Source organism: Gigantopelta aegis, chromosome 8, assembly GCF_016097555.1.
Source record: "Gigantopelta aegis isolate Gae_Host chromosome 8, Gae_host_genome, whole genome shotgun sequence".
Classification (NCBI taxonomy): domain Eukaryota; kingdom Metazoa; phylum Mollusca; class Gastropoda; order Neomphalida; family Peltospiridae; genus Gigantopelta; species Gigantopelta aegis.
In genome coordinates, this window is record NC_054706.1 from 74,007,107 (window position 1) to 74,023,965 (window position 16,859).

General features: G+C 37.8%; 1 protein-coding gene across 3 annotated transcripts in view; it reads left to right on the plus strand.

Moving 5' to 3' along the window:
- Nucleotides 1-16,508, plus strand: part of LOC121378955 — a 67,902-nt gene extending 51,394 nt beyond the window's left edge. For all 3 annotated transcript variants that reach the window (XM_041507358.1, XM_041507359.1, XM_041507360.1), the window contains 7 exons: nt 1,846-1,902; nt 2,355-2,476; nt 3,236-3,341; nt 5,580-5,753; nt 7,680-7,730; nt 11,875-11,977; nt 15,447-16,508. In XM_041507358.1, coding sequence (XP_041363292.1) covers nt 1,846-1,902; nt 2,355-2,476; nt 3,236-3,341; nt 5,580-5,753; nt 7,680-7,730; nt 11,875-11,977; nt 15,447-16,361 — 1,528 coding nt within the window. In that variant the 3' untranslated portion in view covers nt 16,362-16,508. The remainder of the gene's footprint in view (nt 1-1,845; nt 1,903-2,354; nt 2,477-3,235; nt 3,342-5,579; nt 5,754-7,679; nt 7,731-11,874; nt 11,978-15,446) is intronic.
- Nucleotides 16,509-16,859: the final 351 nt, after the last annotated feature.

The window sequence follows — 16,859 nt, forward strand, 5'->3', positions numbered from 1 at the left end:
TTGTGTGTTTATTCATCATCTTTCTTACAGACATGGTGGATGTGGTGCTGCCATTAACTGTTTGTGTGTTTATTCATCTTCTTTCTTACAGATGTGGTGGATGTGGTACTGCCATTAACTGTTTGCTTGTTTATTCATCTTTTTACAGAGGTGGTAGATGTGGTGCTGTCATTAACTGTTTGTGTGTTTATTGATCTTCTTTCTTACAGAGGTGGTGGGTGTGGTACTGCCATTAACTGTTTGCTTGTTTATTCATCTTTCTTACAGAGGTGGTGGATGTGGTGCTGTCATTAACTGTTTGTGTGTTTATTCATCTTCTTTCTTACAGAGGTGGTGGATGTGGTGCTGTCATTAACTGTTTGTGTGTTTATTCATCTTCTTTCTTACAGAGGTGGTGGATGTGGTGCTGCCATTAACTGTTTGTGTGTTTATTCATATTTCTTACAGAGGTGGTGGATGTGGTGCTGTCATTAACTGTTTGTGTGTTTATTCATCTTCTTACAGAGGTGGTGGATGTGGTGCTGCCATTAACTGTTTGTGTGTTTATTCATCTGTTTACAGAGGTGGTGGATGTGGTGCTGCCATTAACTGTTTGCTTGTTTATTCATCTTTCTTACAGAGGTGGTGGATGTGGTGCTGCCATTAACTGTTTGTGTGTGTATTCATCTTTTTACAGAGGTGGTGGATGTGGTGCTGCCATTAACTGTTTGTGTGTTTATTCATCATCTTTCTTACAGACATGGTGGATGTGGTGCTGCCATTAACTGTTTGTGTGTTTATTCATCTTCTTTCTTACAGATGTGGTGGATGTGGTACTGCCATTAACTGTTTGCTTGTTTATTCATCTTTTTACAGAGGTGGTAGATGTGGTGCTGTCATTAACTGTTTGTGTGTTTATTGATCTTCTTTCTTACAGAGGTGGTGGGTGTGGTACTGCCATTAACTGTTTGCTTGTTTATTCATCTTTTTACAGAGGTGGTGGATGTGATGCTGTCATTAACTGTTTGTGTGTTTATTCATCTTCTTTCTTACAGATGTAGTGGATGTGGTGCTGTCATTAACTGTTTGTGTGTTTATTCATCTTCTTTCTTACAGAGGTGGTGGATGTGGTGCTGCCATTAACTGTGTGTGTGTTTATTCATATTTCTTACAGAGGTGGTGGATGTGGTGCTGTCATTAACTGTTTGTGTGTTTATTCATCTTCTTTCAGAGGTGGTGGATGTGGTGCTGCCATTAACTGTTTGTGTGTTTATTCATCTGTTTACAGAGGTGGTGGATGTGGTGCTGCCATTAACTGTTTGCTTGTTTATTCATCTTTCTTACAGAGGGGGTGGATGTGGTGCTGTCATTAACTGTTTGTGTGTTTATTCATCTTCTTACAGAGGTGGTGGATGTGGTGCTGTCATTAACTGTTTGTGTGTTTATTCATCTGTTTACAGAGGTGGTGGATGTGGTGCTGCCATTAACTGTTTGCTTGTTTATTCATCTTTCTTACAGAGGTGGTGGATGTGGTGCTGCCATTAACTGTTTGTGTGTTTATTCATCTTCTTTCAGAGGTGGTGGATGTGGTGCTGCCATTAACTGTTTGTGTGTTTATTCATCTGTTTACAGAGGTGGTGGATGTGGTGCTGCCATTAACTGTTTTCTTGTTTATTCATCTTTCTTACAGAGGTGGTGGATGTGGTGCTGCCATTAACTGTTTGTGTGTTTATTCATCTTCTTTCTTACAGAGGTGGTGGATGTGGTGCTGCCATTAACTGTTTTTGTGTTTATTCATCTTCTTACAGACGTGGTGGATGTGGTGCTGCCATTAACTGTTTTTGTGTTTATTCATATTTCTTACAGAGGTGGTGGATGTGGTGCTGCCATGAGGTCCATGTGTATTGGTCTGCGCTATCCAAGGTCAGTGTCACATTGTATTGAAAATATTTGTGTTCTGATCACAAATAAAATTGCTGATATTATTCATTGATAATAAATAACCTATTTCAAGCATCTATTTTTTACTCCATGATATCATTTGAACATTCATGTTTCTGGTAGATTTTTATTTATTACTAAATAGTTTTTGTTTGCCAGTCGATATTATTATATATGATACCTTCACAGGTTACTAAACAAGCTTATATTCCTTTATACGGCATGCACTTTAGGAAGCAACTAATGCAACCTATATAAACAGAATATATTCACTACCATTACTTATTAGGGTCATATGAAATGGTAGTGAATATATATTCTCTTTATTACTCAAAAATGAGCAAATTCACTGATGTTACATGTTACATTCCAGTGAGACATATCACTGATAAAAACAATATTTTAAATCATATGTGACCTTTATTAACTTTCAGACCTGAAGACGTGAACGATTTGATTGCTGTGTCTGTGGAGAGTGGACGGATGACTCACCATCACCCAACAGGTTACCTGGGATCTCTGGCGTCTGCTCTCTTCACAGCGTACGCCATACAAGGTAAGTCTGGACTTCACTTCTCCTTTGTATATATACACACAAACAAGAAACTGTATTCACCTGTCATATGAGTGACTGTGTGTTCAGCTGCAGTTAGGCACCTCCCTACAAGTAGTTTGGTCCAGCTCAACCGTCTTTGGCAGTGATCCATAGTCTAGCCTCTACACTTTGAGAATCCAGCTTGGATGACCCACAGTGATCCATATTAGTCTAGCCTCTACCCTTTGATAATCCACTCTTGGGTGACCCACAGTGATCCATATTAGTCTAGCCTCTACCCTTTGATAATCCAGCTTGGGTGACCCACAGTGATCCATATTAGTATAGCCTCTAACCTTTGACAATCCAGCATGGATGACCTGGAGTGATCCATATTAGTCTAGTCTCTAACCTTTGCCCAATCCAGCACAAGTCTATTTGTTGACAGTATTATTGAAATCAATACAATGTACAACTAGACAAAAGCGGACTTTGGCTTATACACGAGGCCGATGATTTTGTACTTGATATTTAGGGTCAAACTAAGAGGTCGGCTTATTCAAGGAGTCTGCTAATACACAACAATATATGGTATGTACACAAAATCTGCCGAGTCTTCATTTAACAAATATATTTTTTTCCTGCAATACATGTGGAAAGGGTTCTTTAGTTTGAAAGTATACCAATGTGCAGTTAGCCAAAATCTGCAGTTAACCAAAATCTGCAATTAACCAATATATGCAATTAAATTGGAACCCTGTGGTTGTTGTTTGTTTTCAGGAAAGCCACCCAGAGAGTGGGGGTGTGGTTTGATGTCCACATTACCCAAAGCACTGGAGTATGTGAAAAGTACTGGTCACTGCGTCAGGGAAAATGAACATGACTGGTTAGTTTGTCTACATTATATGAAGTACATGTACATAGCATGTCACAGGAGTAGTAAAGTTGCTCGGGATATTATTACTGGTTTATTACCCCAGCAGGCACTCATAACGGGGAAAATAAAAATCATAATTTCTCATGCATTGATATAACGTACACTACTATTGGATGATTTGATGCCAACAAACCAATCGCCTTGTCTGTACTAAATATGACGTCATCGCGATTTGGGGAAAGCGCACACAATGACGTCACGAAGTTCAACGCATTTGCGTCTTTCTAGTTCCATTGTTAAATTTGGTAATAAAATGGTAGTTTATAATTCATTGTAGATTTTGTTTTACAGAATATATAAAACTTTGGGTTTTGAAACTTATTTGTGAACTGTGAATAAAATACAAAGTCAAAGCAATAGCCAGAACAGTAAAGTAGTTTACGTCATTTCTATATAGATGGACGTGCAGCCAATGTAGGCTATATCGAAAATAAAGGCTTTTAAATCCCCCAAATAGCTGGGGTAATATAATAACAAACTCGGTACTGGTTATTATCAAATTTATGTCCCTCGTGAAATAATTTTCACTTGTCACTCGCTAAATAGTGTAGGCCCTTGTGTAATGTCGTGCATATTTTTTGTTAAAAGCAAATTTTCACTTGATTTTGCATCTTTGGGTTGTAAAGGCTTAAAAAAAAAATAGGGTGGAATTTTTTCCAAGCATGATAAGGTTACCAAATTCAAGATGGCCACCAACATTAAACATGTACACTCGTAATGATGTATTTAGCATTAAACACTATGTTATACTTGCTGTTGTGAATTTAAAAAGTTTGTATAAGCCATATTTATAAGTTAAAGTTTGTTCCTTTTGTTTAACGACACTACTAGAGGACATTGATATACTAATCATTCGCTATTGGGTGTCAAACATTTGGTTATTTTGACATATAGTCTGAGAGAGGAAACCCACTACAATTTTCCATTAGTAGCAAGGGATCTTAATATGCACCATCTCACAGACAGAATAGTACATACCATGGCCTTTGATATACCAGTCGTGGTGCACTGGCTGGAACTTGAAATAGCCCAATGGGCCCACCAACAGAAATCAATCCTAGACCACTTTACCGCAGGGCTACGTCCCGCCTCCCTCCCCAAAATGTAACATTATGCATATATATTTTTTTGACATAACAGGTACCTATATTTATCATGTTGGCCATATCGATATCCAAAATGGTTGTCACACATGCAATGCTATTTATATATGTGTGTGTCATTATAAATATGGGGAGGGAGGCTGGACGTAGCCCTGTGGTAAAGCTTAATGCATGGTCGGTCTAGGATCGATTTCCGTTGATGGGCCCATTGGGCTATTTCAAGTTCCAGCCAGTGCACCACGACTGGTATATCAAAGGCCATGGTATGTACTATCCTGTCTGTGAGCTGGTGCATATTAAGATCCCTTGCTACTAATGGAAAATTGTAGTGGGTTTCCTGTCTCAGACTATATGTCAAAATTAACAAATGTTTGACACCCAACAGCCAATGATTAGTATATCAATGTGCTCTAGTAGTGTCGTTAAAGAAAAGGAACAAATTTTCACTTTTAAATATGGCTTATACAAACTTTTTGAATTCACATCAGCAAGTATAACATGGTGTTTAATGCTAAATACGTTATTACGAGTGTTCATGTTTAATGTTTGTGGCCATCTTGGACTTGGTAACCGTGAACAATTTTTAGACCTCAATACTATCTAAATACAGAATAAAGTGATAATTTGCTTTTAACAAACATCTGACATGAAAGTTATTTTTATGACATAGGAGCCTAAACTAAAAGCTCGTGACAAGAGAAAATTATTTCACTCGGGACATAAATTTGATAATAACTGGTAACTCGTTTATTATCCTCTATATAACACACCTGTAGGATCTTGAGGATAAAAATGTATGGTTGTTTGTCGTCTATATAAATTAAAGATTAAAATCTGGCTTGTCTGCCCCCCCCCCCCCCCCCACACACACACACACTAGAGATCATGCCCCCTCACTTCAAATATCATTCCTTGGGGCCTGTATAGTACTAAAAAAGGCAAAAGGGAGGGTGCACCTTTAAAAAAACAATGTTGGGATATTTTTATATTTGTAAAAAAGTATTTGTAAAGGTGGTTCTTATCAGTGACAGGAAGTTGTATGTGGATTATGTTTGACTCTGTAATCCTTTACTTTTATAAACAGGTCTTATTTCACAACACAATGGGAGAAGTACCTTGCTAAACGAGAAATAACTTCAGGTAAAACTGAACCAAAGTTTCCAAAGAATTATGATGTCGATGCTCGTGATGAGTTCTACAGATCTGTCAGTTATGCAGGATGGGGCGGTGCTAGTGGCCATGATGCACCAATGATAGCGTATGTTTATAAATTTATTAAAAAAATTGATGATAACTATTAAAAATTAATCCACAAAGGACTGAAGATAATATGTAATAGACAACATGCAGTTAGGTAATTCTTCATTCTTTAATAAATGACATATTTTGACATCTCATGGCATCAGATACATATAGGTATTTTAATTTCAAAATTTAAGTGCCTTTATTTATCACTATCAGTGCTAGAAAACAAAAATACATTTGTTTGTTTAAATGTATGTTGTCTTCAAGCTAAAATTTAATTAGCCATGATAGAAAGTGCTGAATGGACATGTCACCTGACAAAGTTACCATAGGGCGTCTAATATACCAACAAATATGTTTCCGTTTTTAGAAAAAAACCCACCCGAAAATTCACATTACTACTTTTAAAAGTCATATACGTTATCAGTATGTTTGGAAAAGAGTAGCCTATGTGTTGTTTCTTCTTTCAAACTCTAGAGCATGTATCACGGTGTTCAACATAATCATTGGTGAAACAAATTACAGTGTTGTTAAATGGGCATCACTGTATATGTTACTGTGACAATCTTTTTCTTGTATATATTAAAATTTTAAATATTATTTTCTAACTACAGTCAAACTTCGTAATCTTGACCTCTGTCTGTAAACTTGAGTACCCGACATATCTCGAGGTCCTATGCCGGGCCTGGCAATTTTCCTATGTAATGTTACGAAGTTAAACACTGTTATCTCGAGCATGCTAATCTCGAGTACAAGACTTATCTCGATCATATTTTGGTGTCCGTAGGTGCTCTTTCTCTTTTTTTCTCTAAGTATATAAAACAATTACATGTAAAACTACTCTTTTTTTTACTTTAAAGCCACAGTTGCAAAGCAATCAAAGGCCACATCGAGAAGTCATTGGTTGTATTATTGTTCGCTTGTTTGTTGGCACATTTTGGTATACTTGGTAACTATGTCAGCATGAAAGAAATGTTTTATTTAACGACGCACTCAACACATTTTACGGTTATATGGCGTCAGACATATGGTTAAGGACCACACAGATTTTGAGAGGAAACCCGCTGTCACTACTACATGGGCTACTCTTCCGATTAGCAGCAAGGGATCTTTTATTTGCGCTTCCCACAGGCAGGATAGCACAAACCATGGCCTTTGTTGAACCAGTTATGGATCACTGGTCGGTGCAAGTGGTTTACACCTACCCATTGAGCCTTGCGGAGCACTCACTCAGGGTTTGGAGTCAGTATCTGGATTAAAAACCCCATGCCTCGACTGGGATCCGAACCCAGTACCTACCAGCCTGTAGACCGATGGCCTAGCACGACGCCACCGAGGCCGGTATGTCAGCATGAAGACATTCAGACACAAAACAGGTCATTTTAAAATACAAAAAGGGCTATACTGGTTGGTTTTGTTATGTTTGCAAACATAAATTTATAGTTGAGATAATTTTCATCAGCAAACTATTATGTTTATCTCGAGCTACCGATATCTCAAGCTTGTTGATCTGGTCCCTTCAACATCGAAATAACAAAGTTTGACTGTATGTGATATTTGTCTGGTCTGGTCTGAGGGTTTAATGCGCACATTCATCGCAATCTATTGTAGTACACAGGACAGGAAAGGGTTTGGGACGGGTGGAGGGACCACCCATACTGGGAAGTGCAAAAGAGCACCAACAACACGACCAGGGTCGATAGCCGGCGGAGACACTTGTGGTGCTATTGAATTTTGAATGTCCTGTAGGATTAAGTCCAAAATATAAAAGATTGCACAGTTCTCGTGAGGTAATTTGACGCATAATTTGAAACGGTTCATCAAAAAGAAATGGAGATATTTGAGTAATGTTGACTTAGTTTGCTCAATTGTTGCTCATAGTGATATTTGTTATGTGTTTGTGAATATATCCAGACTCATGTGATGTTTTTTCCTTCAGGTATGACGCCATCTTGTCAGCTGGAGAAGATTGGGATGAGTTGTGTAGCAGGTACAATACAGACTTCATTTTATTGGTGTTTGTGACTTCTCTGGTGGCTAGTTTACAATAATACAGACTTCATTTTACTGGTGGTTGTGACCTCAGTGATAGCTAGTTTACAATAATACATGGTTATTATTCAACAAAGAAAATTATAGTTTTGATTTTTGCTGTGCAGTTAAGGGCTAGTTGAATTTGAGAAGGGCCAGTAAGATTGTTCTTCAACTGGCCCTGCTAGCAACCATGGTTTTCATGTTAATTTTCAACCCTGTGGGCATCAATGTCTTGAGGTGGCTTTTAAGGTTGCTCGACCTGAATCCCATCAAGCACATCTGGGATGTGCTGGGAAGATGCCTGCACACTCTCAGGAACCCTCCACAGACTTTGCAGGAACATGGTGACTCATTAGTGGAACGATGGCACCGTATCCCTAATGTAGTCTTTACACGTATTATGCAGTCAATGAGTTGTGGGTACACATGTAGGGCATACCTGCTACTGAACTTGTGATTTCATCAGACGATCCTGCAATTGCCGTTGGTGACATATAAACTGCTGTTGGTTGGGGGTGTCACCAATGGCACAATTGTGCCACCAGATAAAAATGACTGCCGTCGGTAAAGCTCCTCACGAACGGCAAAATGTATAAACGTGTATGAACATTATCTGCCAGTATTTAACACAGGCGTTTGGGTCCTTGGAACTATATTTAGTCATGCGTGTACCCTGTGTTGTATAATATACGTTCTCACTGCATTTTGCCTCCTCGCTTTCATGTTATGCCGCCCCTTTTCACGCCGTTGGCAGCCCCATTTGTTTTTCTGCACCCTTCTTTATTTTTTTGGCATCCTGTTATAATTTGTAGCACCCAGCTCTGCTATTTCAAAATGCACTTTGTTTTCACACTGAAAAACATCAGTCAGTCTGATTGGACATCAAAGGAAACAAGTCGTGTTGTGTACGAAAGCACAACTGAAGAAAAACTTCAGTAGCTTACGGCAGTTACTGTAAGGTATTTTAACACTATTTTTTTAACAGCCTCTGTTATGTCCCATACCAGTATTTATACACTTGATACACTTAATAACAGTTATATTTTATTTTAGCAATGGAAACATTTTATTTTTATCGTTTCCGACTGAAAAAACTATTTATACTACTCAAAAGAATTTAAGGGTCAAAAATGTATCACCAAATAAGTTTCAGAGTGTATTAGATTGATGATGTAAACTACACCAATTTTTTTATTTATTGTTCCATATTTACAAAAAAACACAAATAAACGTCACTGTATACAAGAAAGTCACATGACATGCTGTCAAAGTTGAAGGTTGTCAAACATGGATTTTACACATTAGAACATTCGTTTAATAGTGTGTGAATCCACCCCTGGCGCGAATGCACTCAACACATCGTTGCCTCATGCTGTTGATCAGACGTCTGAAGAACTCTTGGGGAATGGCCTGCCACTCTGCCATAAGAAGTTTACCCAGATTATGAAGGTTGGCCGGAGGGGCATGGTTATCCCGAACTCTCCTGCCTAATTCGTCCCAGGCGTGCTCTATTGGGGCCAAGTCAGACGAATATGCTGGTCAATCCATCCTGTTGATACCTTGTTGTCTGAGAAAGTTCGTTACCACCCTGGCGCGGTGGGGTCTGGCATTGTCATCCTGCAGAACTGCCCCGCCGCCAATCTGCTGAAGGCCTGGGAGAACCAACGGCCGGATAATCTCATTCAGATAGCGGATTCCATTCAGATTGCCATCCACCACATAGAGGGGGGTCCTGTGGTGGGTAGAGATGCCACCCCACACCATGATGCTGCCACCACCGAACCGGTGACGTTGTCTAACGTTAACGTCAGCGAAGCGCTCCCCAGGACGTCTGTAGACACGAACCCGACCGTCGTTGAACTGGAGACTAAACCTGGACTCATCAGTGAACATCACTCGACCCCACTGAACACGTTGCCACCGCAGATGAAGCGTGCACCAGTGACGTCTGGCCGTTCTGTGACGTGGTAGGAGTGGTGGTCGAACAGCCTGGCGACGGCAGCGTAGATTATTGGCTCTCAGACGATTGCGTATGGTTTGATCAGACACTCGAGTTCCAGTCGCAGTCCGCAGATTGTCACGTAATCGGCGTGCAGTGGTTGTGCGTTGACGTAGAGCCATATTGGTGATGTAGCGGTCCTCTCTATTTGTAATGCTTCGGGGTCTTCCCGAATGTGGACGATTTCGAACAGAATTCGTTGCTTGGTACCGTTGCCACAGTCGGCCAACGACACTCTGACTGACACCAAGTCTCAGAGCAACATTTCTTTGCGTATTGCCATACTGAAGCCAAGCAATAGCCCTTCCTCGATCTTCGATAGTCAGTGATTACAATAATACAGACTGAAGTCGTACCATTGTCGAATTTGGAGTGTGCACCGTACACGAACGCAAGCTCCAATTATACGGAAATTCAGCATTGGGAACATGGAATACACGTGCAAAGCGTGCAAATGAAGCGCTTTGTGAAAAAGCAAGTTATGGGCACTTAGCAGACCTTTCGCTTTCGCCCTAGTTTACGTGCAAATGTAAGCATGTTTTCGCCATTAGAACTAGTCGACAGTGTCAATGACAGTGGATTTTAATTCATTTATGTGTTGCCTAGACCCACTTTTGTCAAAATGGAACAATACCATGCGTGACATTATGGTCTAGCTAATATAATTGACATTCAGAAAATAATGTCGATATATTTGACGCCTAATTTGTCATGTGATCATTCTGTCTTTTGTGTCCACCAACATGTGTCTGATATTTTAACCTCAATTGCAGATTTAATTGGTCGTAACTGATGATTTTTACTTACTGTCATTTGTTTATTCAGCAATTCCTTATAAAATATTAGAAATGTTTAAAAAAAAATTGAGGGGGGGGATTAGTGTTCATTATTAAAATCATTTATCTTGGGTGTCAAATAATAAATACACCACATTTACAAACTACTTTTTATCAGCTGGCAATACCAATGTGATCGATTCACTTGAAGATGGAAATAAAAAGAACAGAAAAATGTTATCCCACAGTAGGGGATCGCTTAAAACAAGCAAAACGAATAGGCCTACCCGTGGATGTCAGACCGACACTGTTTTAACTGAACTACGTTTTAACTAACCTACGTTTTAACTAACAAAAAATAAGTCAGCTTGTACATTGTACCCACTTTTTACTACCAGATACGGAGGGGCAAAATAAGGGATAAGTATTTCCACAAAGTCGACCAACATACAACGATATACTGTAACCAAACGTGCCCTTTTCCTTCTTCTTTTTTTGTTGCTTTTCAGTTTTTTTTTTTTTTAAATGGTGGGGTTGGAGGACGCATGACCATCCTCCTTTAATTTTCACCCAGCGAGAATACTGTATACATTGTCATCCACAGAACAATTTTCGTGTCATATTCACTGAAAACTTGGGCAAGTTGTCTCAGAAACAGCAGGTTCCGTTAAATGTTAGCTTATGCTAGTAGTGCATGATTCCATTTATAATAAATTCCTGTTTATTGAAGTTTATTGACATAAATTGAAGAAATTTGACGACATGTACATACAGAAAAATAACCTTTTAGTCAAGTTTAATTGCTGCACACCGACGGCAATTGGGTTTTTTAATTGCCATGGGTGATCAATTCTTAAGTTCGAGCCCTGGTTTGGTCTGTGTGTCAGTCTGTCCATCTGTTTCTGGACTTTTCTCTCAATGCCTAGAGATATTGAGTTAGAATTTTATACATGTAGAGTTTTGTATCAAGTTGATATTCATGAGGTTTTGTCCATTTTAGACAGAGTTATGGGCCTTGAACTTAGGACACATACCAGGTTTGTTGGTCCTGTACAGGGGACATGTATTGCTTTAGCAGTACTCTCAGAATGCTTGTTGCTGATCAGTGCTGTGGTAACTGTGGGTTTCTTCTCTCACTCTCTGTACCAAGTACATGTTAAACACTATGTGATCAGTTGTCGTAATTTTATCCTTGGGGTTTCTGCTACTGTAGGTAGTACGTGTATTCTACAAAAGACTGTTAGTGTAACTAGCTGTTTGAGCATGTGTACCTGTATTCTGATACATGTTTTGTTTCCAATGTATTTATGTACATTATTTTCCAGGGCCATGTTTCATTGTGGAGACAGTGACAGTACTGGTGTGATAGCAGCCTGTTGTTATGGAGCTATGTATGGTTTCGATGGCGTCCATAAATGCAATTATGAGGTCTGTACAAAACATAACTGTTCTTCCTTCAGGCCTATAGGAATGATCATCTTCAGTGTAGTTGGGGAACAACCTGTAGTAGTGGGGGGGGGGGGGGGGGGGTCTATAGTGGAGGGGGCACAAGCCACATTTTTATCTTTATTTATATAGAGTAGGAAAAAACCCCACAAGTATGGGGCCTCCTTGGTCCCCTGGTTCCTTCGGGGCTGTCCAATAGTTTGATACATGTGACATGTCTTATTTTCTTTTCTTGCTGTTGATATTATTGTTCATATCTGTATAATTCATATATGGAAATAAATGATTGATTGATTAATTGACTGACACAAAATGTTAGTAAAGGTTGTACACCACTATTCACGTTTGCAAGCATTACAATCAGGGATGTGAGAGGGGCTGGAACAAAAAAAGCTTACTGTGGCTGGGGTCCAGGGGCCGGTTAAGGGACCCTGAAGGAAAATTGTTGTTTGCATCCCCTGGAACTGCCAAAAATTGCATTCAATGCTAACAAATCTAAACTGGTTATAACTTATAATATAAGGCACACATCATAAACTTGAAACCGTGAAAACATGCAAATGAACCTTGTGTGATCAACAGTATTGAACATCATGTTTTAGGGTGTGTTTTTTAAGACAAAATGGAAAAGCGCATTTACACATTTCCGCGTAGCTCTCACATCCCTGTACAATACAGTATCTGTGTATCAGAATATATTCTGTGGAATTTCGGCCAATACTGAAAGGTCTACGTGACTATTTAGAAAGTGTAATCATTTGGTAATGTCCATGTAAACAATCAATCTATGATGCCCACTAAATGTGTTGAGTTATCCAACCCAAAGGCAGAACACCGCGTCGGTTTGCTGTTAGGTAAGTGGCAGCATATCACAGACACATTTGTCAGCAATTAGTAATAAAAATAACGAGGAACTTCAAACCAGTGGGTTATGGAAGTACTACAGAGGTCAACCTACTTGTAATCAAAGAAAGATTTAGAAACACATTTCAGTATTACACAATGTGTTATTTAAATACTACAGAGGTCAACCTACATGTAATCAAAGAAAGATTTAGAAACACATTTCAGTATTACACAATGGGTTATTTAAGTACTACAGAGGTCAACCTACATGTAATCAAAGAAAGATTTAGAAACACATTTCAGTATTACACAATGTGTTATTTAAGTACTACAGAGGTCAACCTACTTGTAATCAAAGAAAGATTTAGAAACACATTTCAGTATTACACAATGTGTTATTTAAATACTACAGAGGTCAACCTACATGTAATCAAAGAAGATTTAGAAACTTTCAGTATTACACAATGTGTTATTTAAGTACTACAGAGGTCAACCTACATGTAATCAAAGAAAGATTTAGAAACACATTTCAGTATTACACAATGTGTTATTTAAGTACTACAGAGGTGATCCTACTTGTAATCAAAGAAAGATTTAGAAACACATTTCAGTATTACACAATGGGTTATTTAAGTACTACAGAGGTCAACCTACATGTAATCAAAGAAAGATTTAGAAACACATTTCAGTATTACACAATGGGTTATTTAAGTACTACAGAGGTCAACCTACATGTAATCAAAGAAAGATTTAGAAACACATTTCAGTATTACACAATGGGTTATTTAAATACTACAGAGGTCAACCTACATGTAATCAAAGAAAGATTTAGAAACACATTTCAGTATTACACAATGGGTTATTTAAGTACTACAGAGGTCATCCTACATGTAATCAAAGAAAGATTTAGAAACACATTTCAGTATTACACAATGGGTTATTTAAGTACTACAGAGGTCATCCTACAGAATCAAAGAAAGATTTAGAAACACATTTCAGTATTACACAATGGGTTATTTAAGTACTACAGAGGTCATCCTACATGTAATCAAAGAAAGATTTAGAAACACATTTCAGTATTACACAATGTGTTATTTAAGTACTACAGAGGTCAACCTACTTGTAATCAAAGAAAGATTTAGAAACACATTTCAGTATTACACAATGTGTTATTTAAGTACTACAGAGGTCAACCTACTTGTAATCAAAGAAAGATTTAGAAACACATTTCAGTATTACACAATGGGTTATTTAAGTACTACAGAGGTCAACCTACATGTAATCAAAGAAAGATTTAGAAACACATTTCAGTATTACACAATGGGTTATTTAAGTACTACAGAGGTCAACCTACATGTAATCAAAGAAAGATTTAGAAACACATTTCAGTATTACACAATGGGATATTTAAGTACTACAGAGGTCAACCTACTTGTAATCAAAGAAAGATTTAGAAACACATTTCAGTATTACACAATGTGTTATTTAAATACTACAGAGGTCAACCTACTTGTAATCAAAGAAAGATTTAGAAACACATTTCAGTATTACACAATGGGTTATTTAAGTACTACAGAGGTCAACCAACCTACTTGTAATCAAAGAAAGATTTAGAAACACATTTCAGTATTACACAATGGGTTATTTAAGTACTACAGAGGTCAACCTACATGTAATCAAAGAAAGATTTAGAAACACATTTCAGTATTACACAATGGGTTATTTAAGTACTACAGAGGTCAACCTACATGTAATCAAAGAAAGATTTAGAAACACATTTCAGTATTACACAATGGGTTATTTAAGTACTACAGAGGTCATCCCACTTGTAATCAAAGAAAAAGATTTAGAAACACATTTCAGTATTACACAATGGGTTATTTAAGTACTACAGAGGTCAACCTACATGTAATCAAAGAAAGATTTAGAAACACATTTCAGTATTACACAATGGGTTATTTAAATACTAATTTCAGTATTTTATATTATGTTTTGTAATGACGACCTATTTCCTAAACGAGACTATATGTTAACCTGCTACACAAAGTAACAACATTGGAAATGGCCGTGTATTACCTAAAGAGTCTAAATTTCATTTAAAATAAAAACATTTTTATGTTTTAAATGAAGATATGTACAAAACCTGTAAACACTGATAATTATTACCTATTGAAAATATAATATATACATTAACAATTTTCTATGAAAGAATTGAAAGTAGTAATCTTGTGTACCTAAATACAGTCCTGAAATCTAATGAAATCAAAGACTATTATGTATCTTTAAACTAAAATCTTTTTAAATTTAATAATTACAACAAAATATATTAAAATATCTTTACTTTCAATGTCTGGCACGAAAATCACGAGTCTCTGTCGGATTTTTAAGGGCTGGCCAGAGCGCACCGAACACCGCAAGAGCTGCAGGAACCCCTTTTACCTTTCTCTGGGCAAGCCGATTCCAGGGATTGGGTCCCTTACAAAGAAAAGAGAACTCTACCCGGGACCCTTGCCGACATCTCCAACTTCTGTTTTGTTACCGCATGCGACTTTTGCAATAAAGGTATTAAAACTGTTTTAATAAATTAAATGATTTCTTTATTTAGAAAGTGGAATACAGAGAAAGACTTCGGTGTGTTGCTGATGGACTTCTGGACTTGGCTGAGAGGACCAAGAAAGAAACTGCAGTTCAGCACAAAGAATCTTCAGTGGAACACAAAGAAACTGCAGCTCAACAGAAAGAAACTCCAGTTGAACACAAAGAAACTCCAGCTGAACACACAGAAACTGCAGCTCAACAGAAAGAAACTCCAGTTGAACACAAAGAAACTCTAGCTGAACACACAGAAACTGCAGCTCAACAGAAAGAAACTCCAGCTGAACACAAAGAAACTGCAGCTCAACAGAAAGAAACTCCAGTTGAACAAGAAGAAACTCCAGCTGAACACAAAGAAACTGCAGCTCAACAGAAAGAAACTCCAGTTGAACACAAAGAAACTGCAGCTGAACACAAAGAAACTCCAGCTGAACACAAAGAAGCTCCAGCTCAACAGAAAGAAACTCCAGGTGAACACAAAGAAACTCCAGATGAACACAAAGAAACTCCAGCTGAACACAAAGAAACTGCAGCTCAACAGAAAGAAACTCCAGATGAACACAAAGAAACTCCAGATGAACACAAAGAAACTCCAGCTGAACACAAAGAAACTGCAGCTCAACAGAAAGAAACTCCAGATGAACACAAAGAAACTCCAGCTGAACACAAAGAAACTGCAGCTCAACAGAAAGAAACTCCAGTTGAACACAAAGAAACTGCAGCTCAACACAAAGAAACTGCAGTTGAACACAAAGAAACTGCAGCTCAACAGAAAGAAACTCCAGTTGAACACAAAGAAACTGCAGTTGAACACAAAGAAACTCCAGATGAACACAAAAGAACTCCAGCTGAACACAAAGAAACTGCAGCTCAACAGAAAGAAACTCCAGATAAACACAAAGAAACTCCAGCTGAACACAAATAAACTGCATCTCAACAGAAAGAAACTCCAGCTGAACACAAAGAAACTGCAGCTCAACAGAAAGAAACTGCAGCACAACAGAAAGAAACTCCAGTTTAACACAAAGAAACTGCAGTTCAACAGAAAGAAACTCCAGTTGAACACAAAGAAACTGCAGCTGAACACAAAGAAACTCCAGATGAACACAAAGGAACTCCAGCTGAACACAAAGAAACTGCAGCTCAACAGAAAGAAACTCCAGTTGAACACAAAGAAACTCCAGTTTAACATAAACAGTATTCAAAATTCACTGTAAATTACTTCTTGAATGATTAATTGAAACTATTTATTCCAGGAAACAGATACATGATTATTAAATGAAATGAAAACAACAAAAAGACAACAACAAAAAAACAATATAAATATCGATCGATACAAAAAAACAAAAACAAAAATATCGGTTGATACAAAAAAACAAAAACAAAACTTAAGAACAATATAAATATCAGGTGTTGATACATA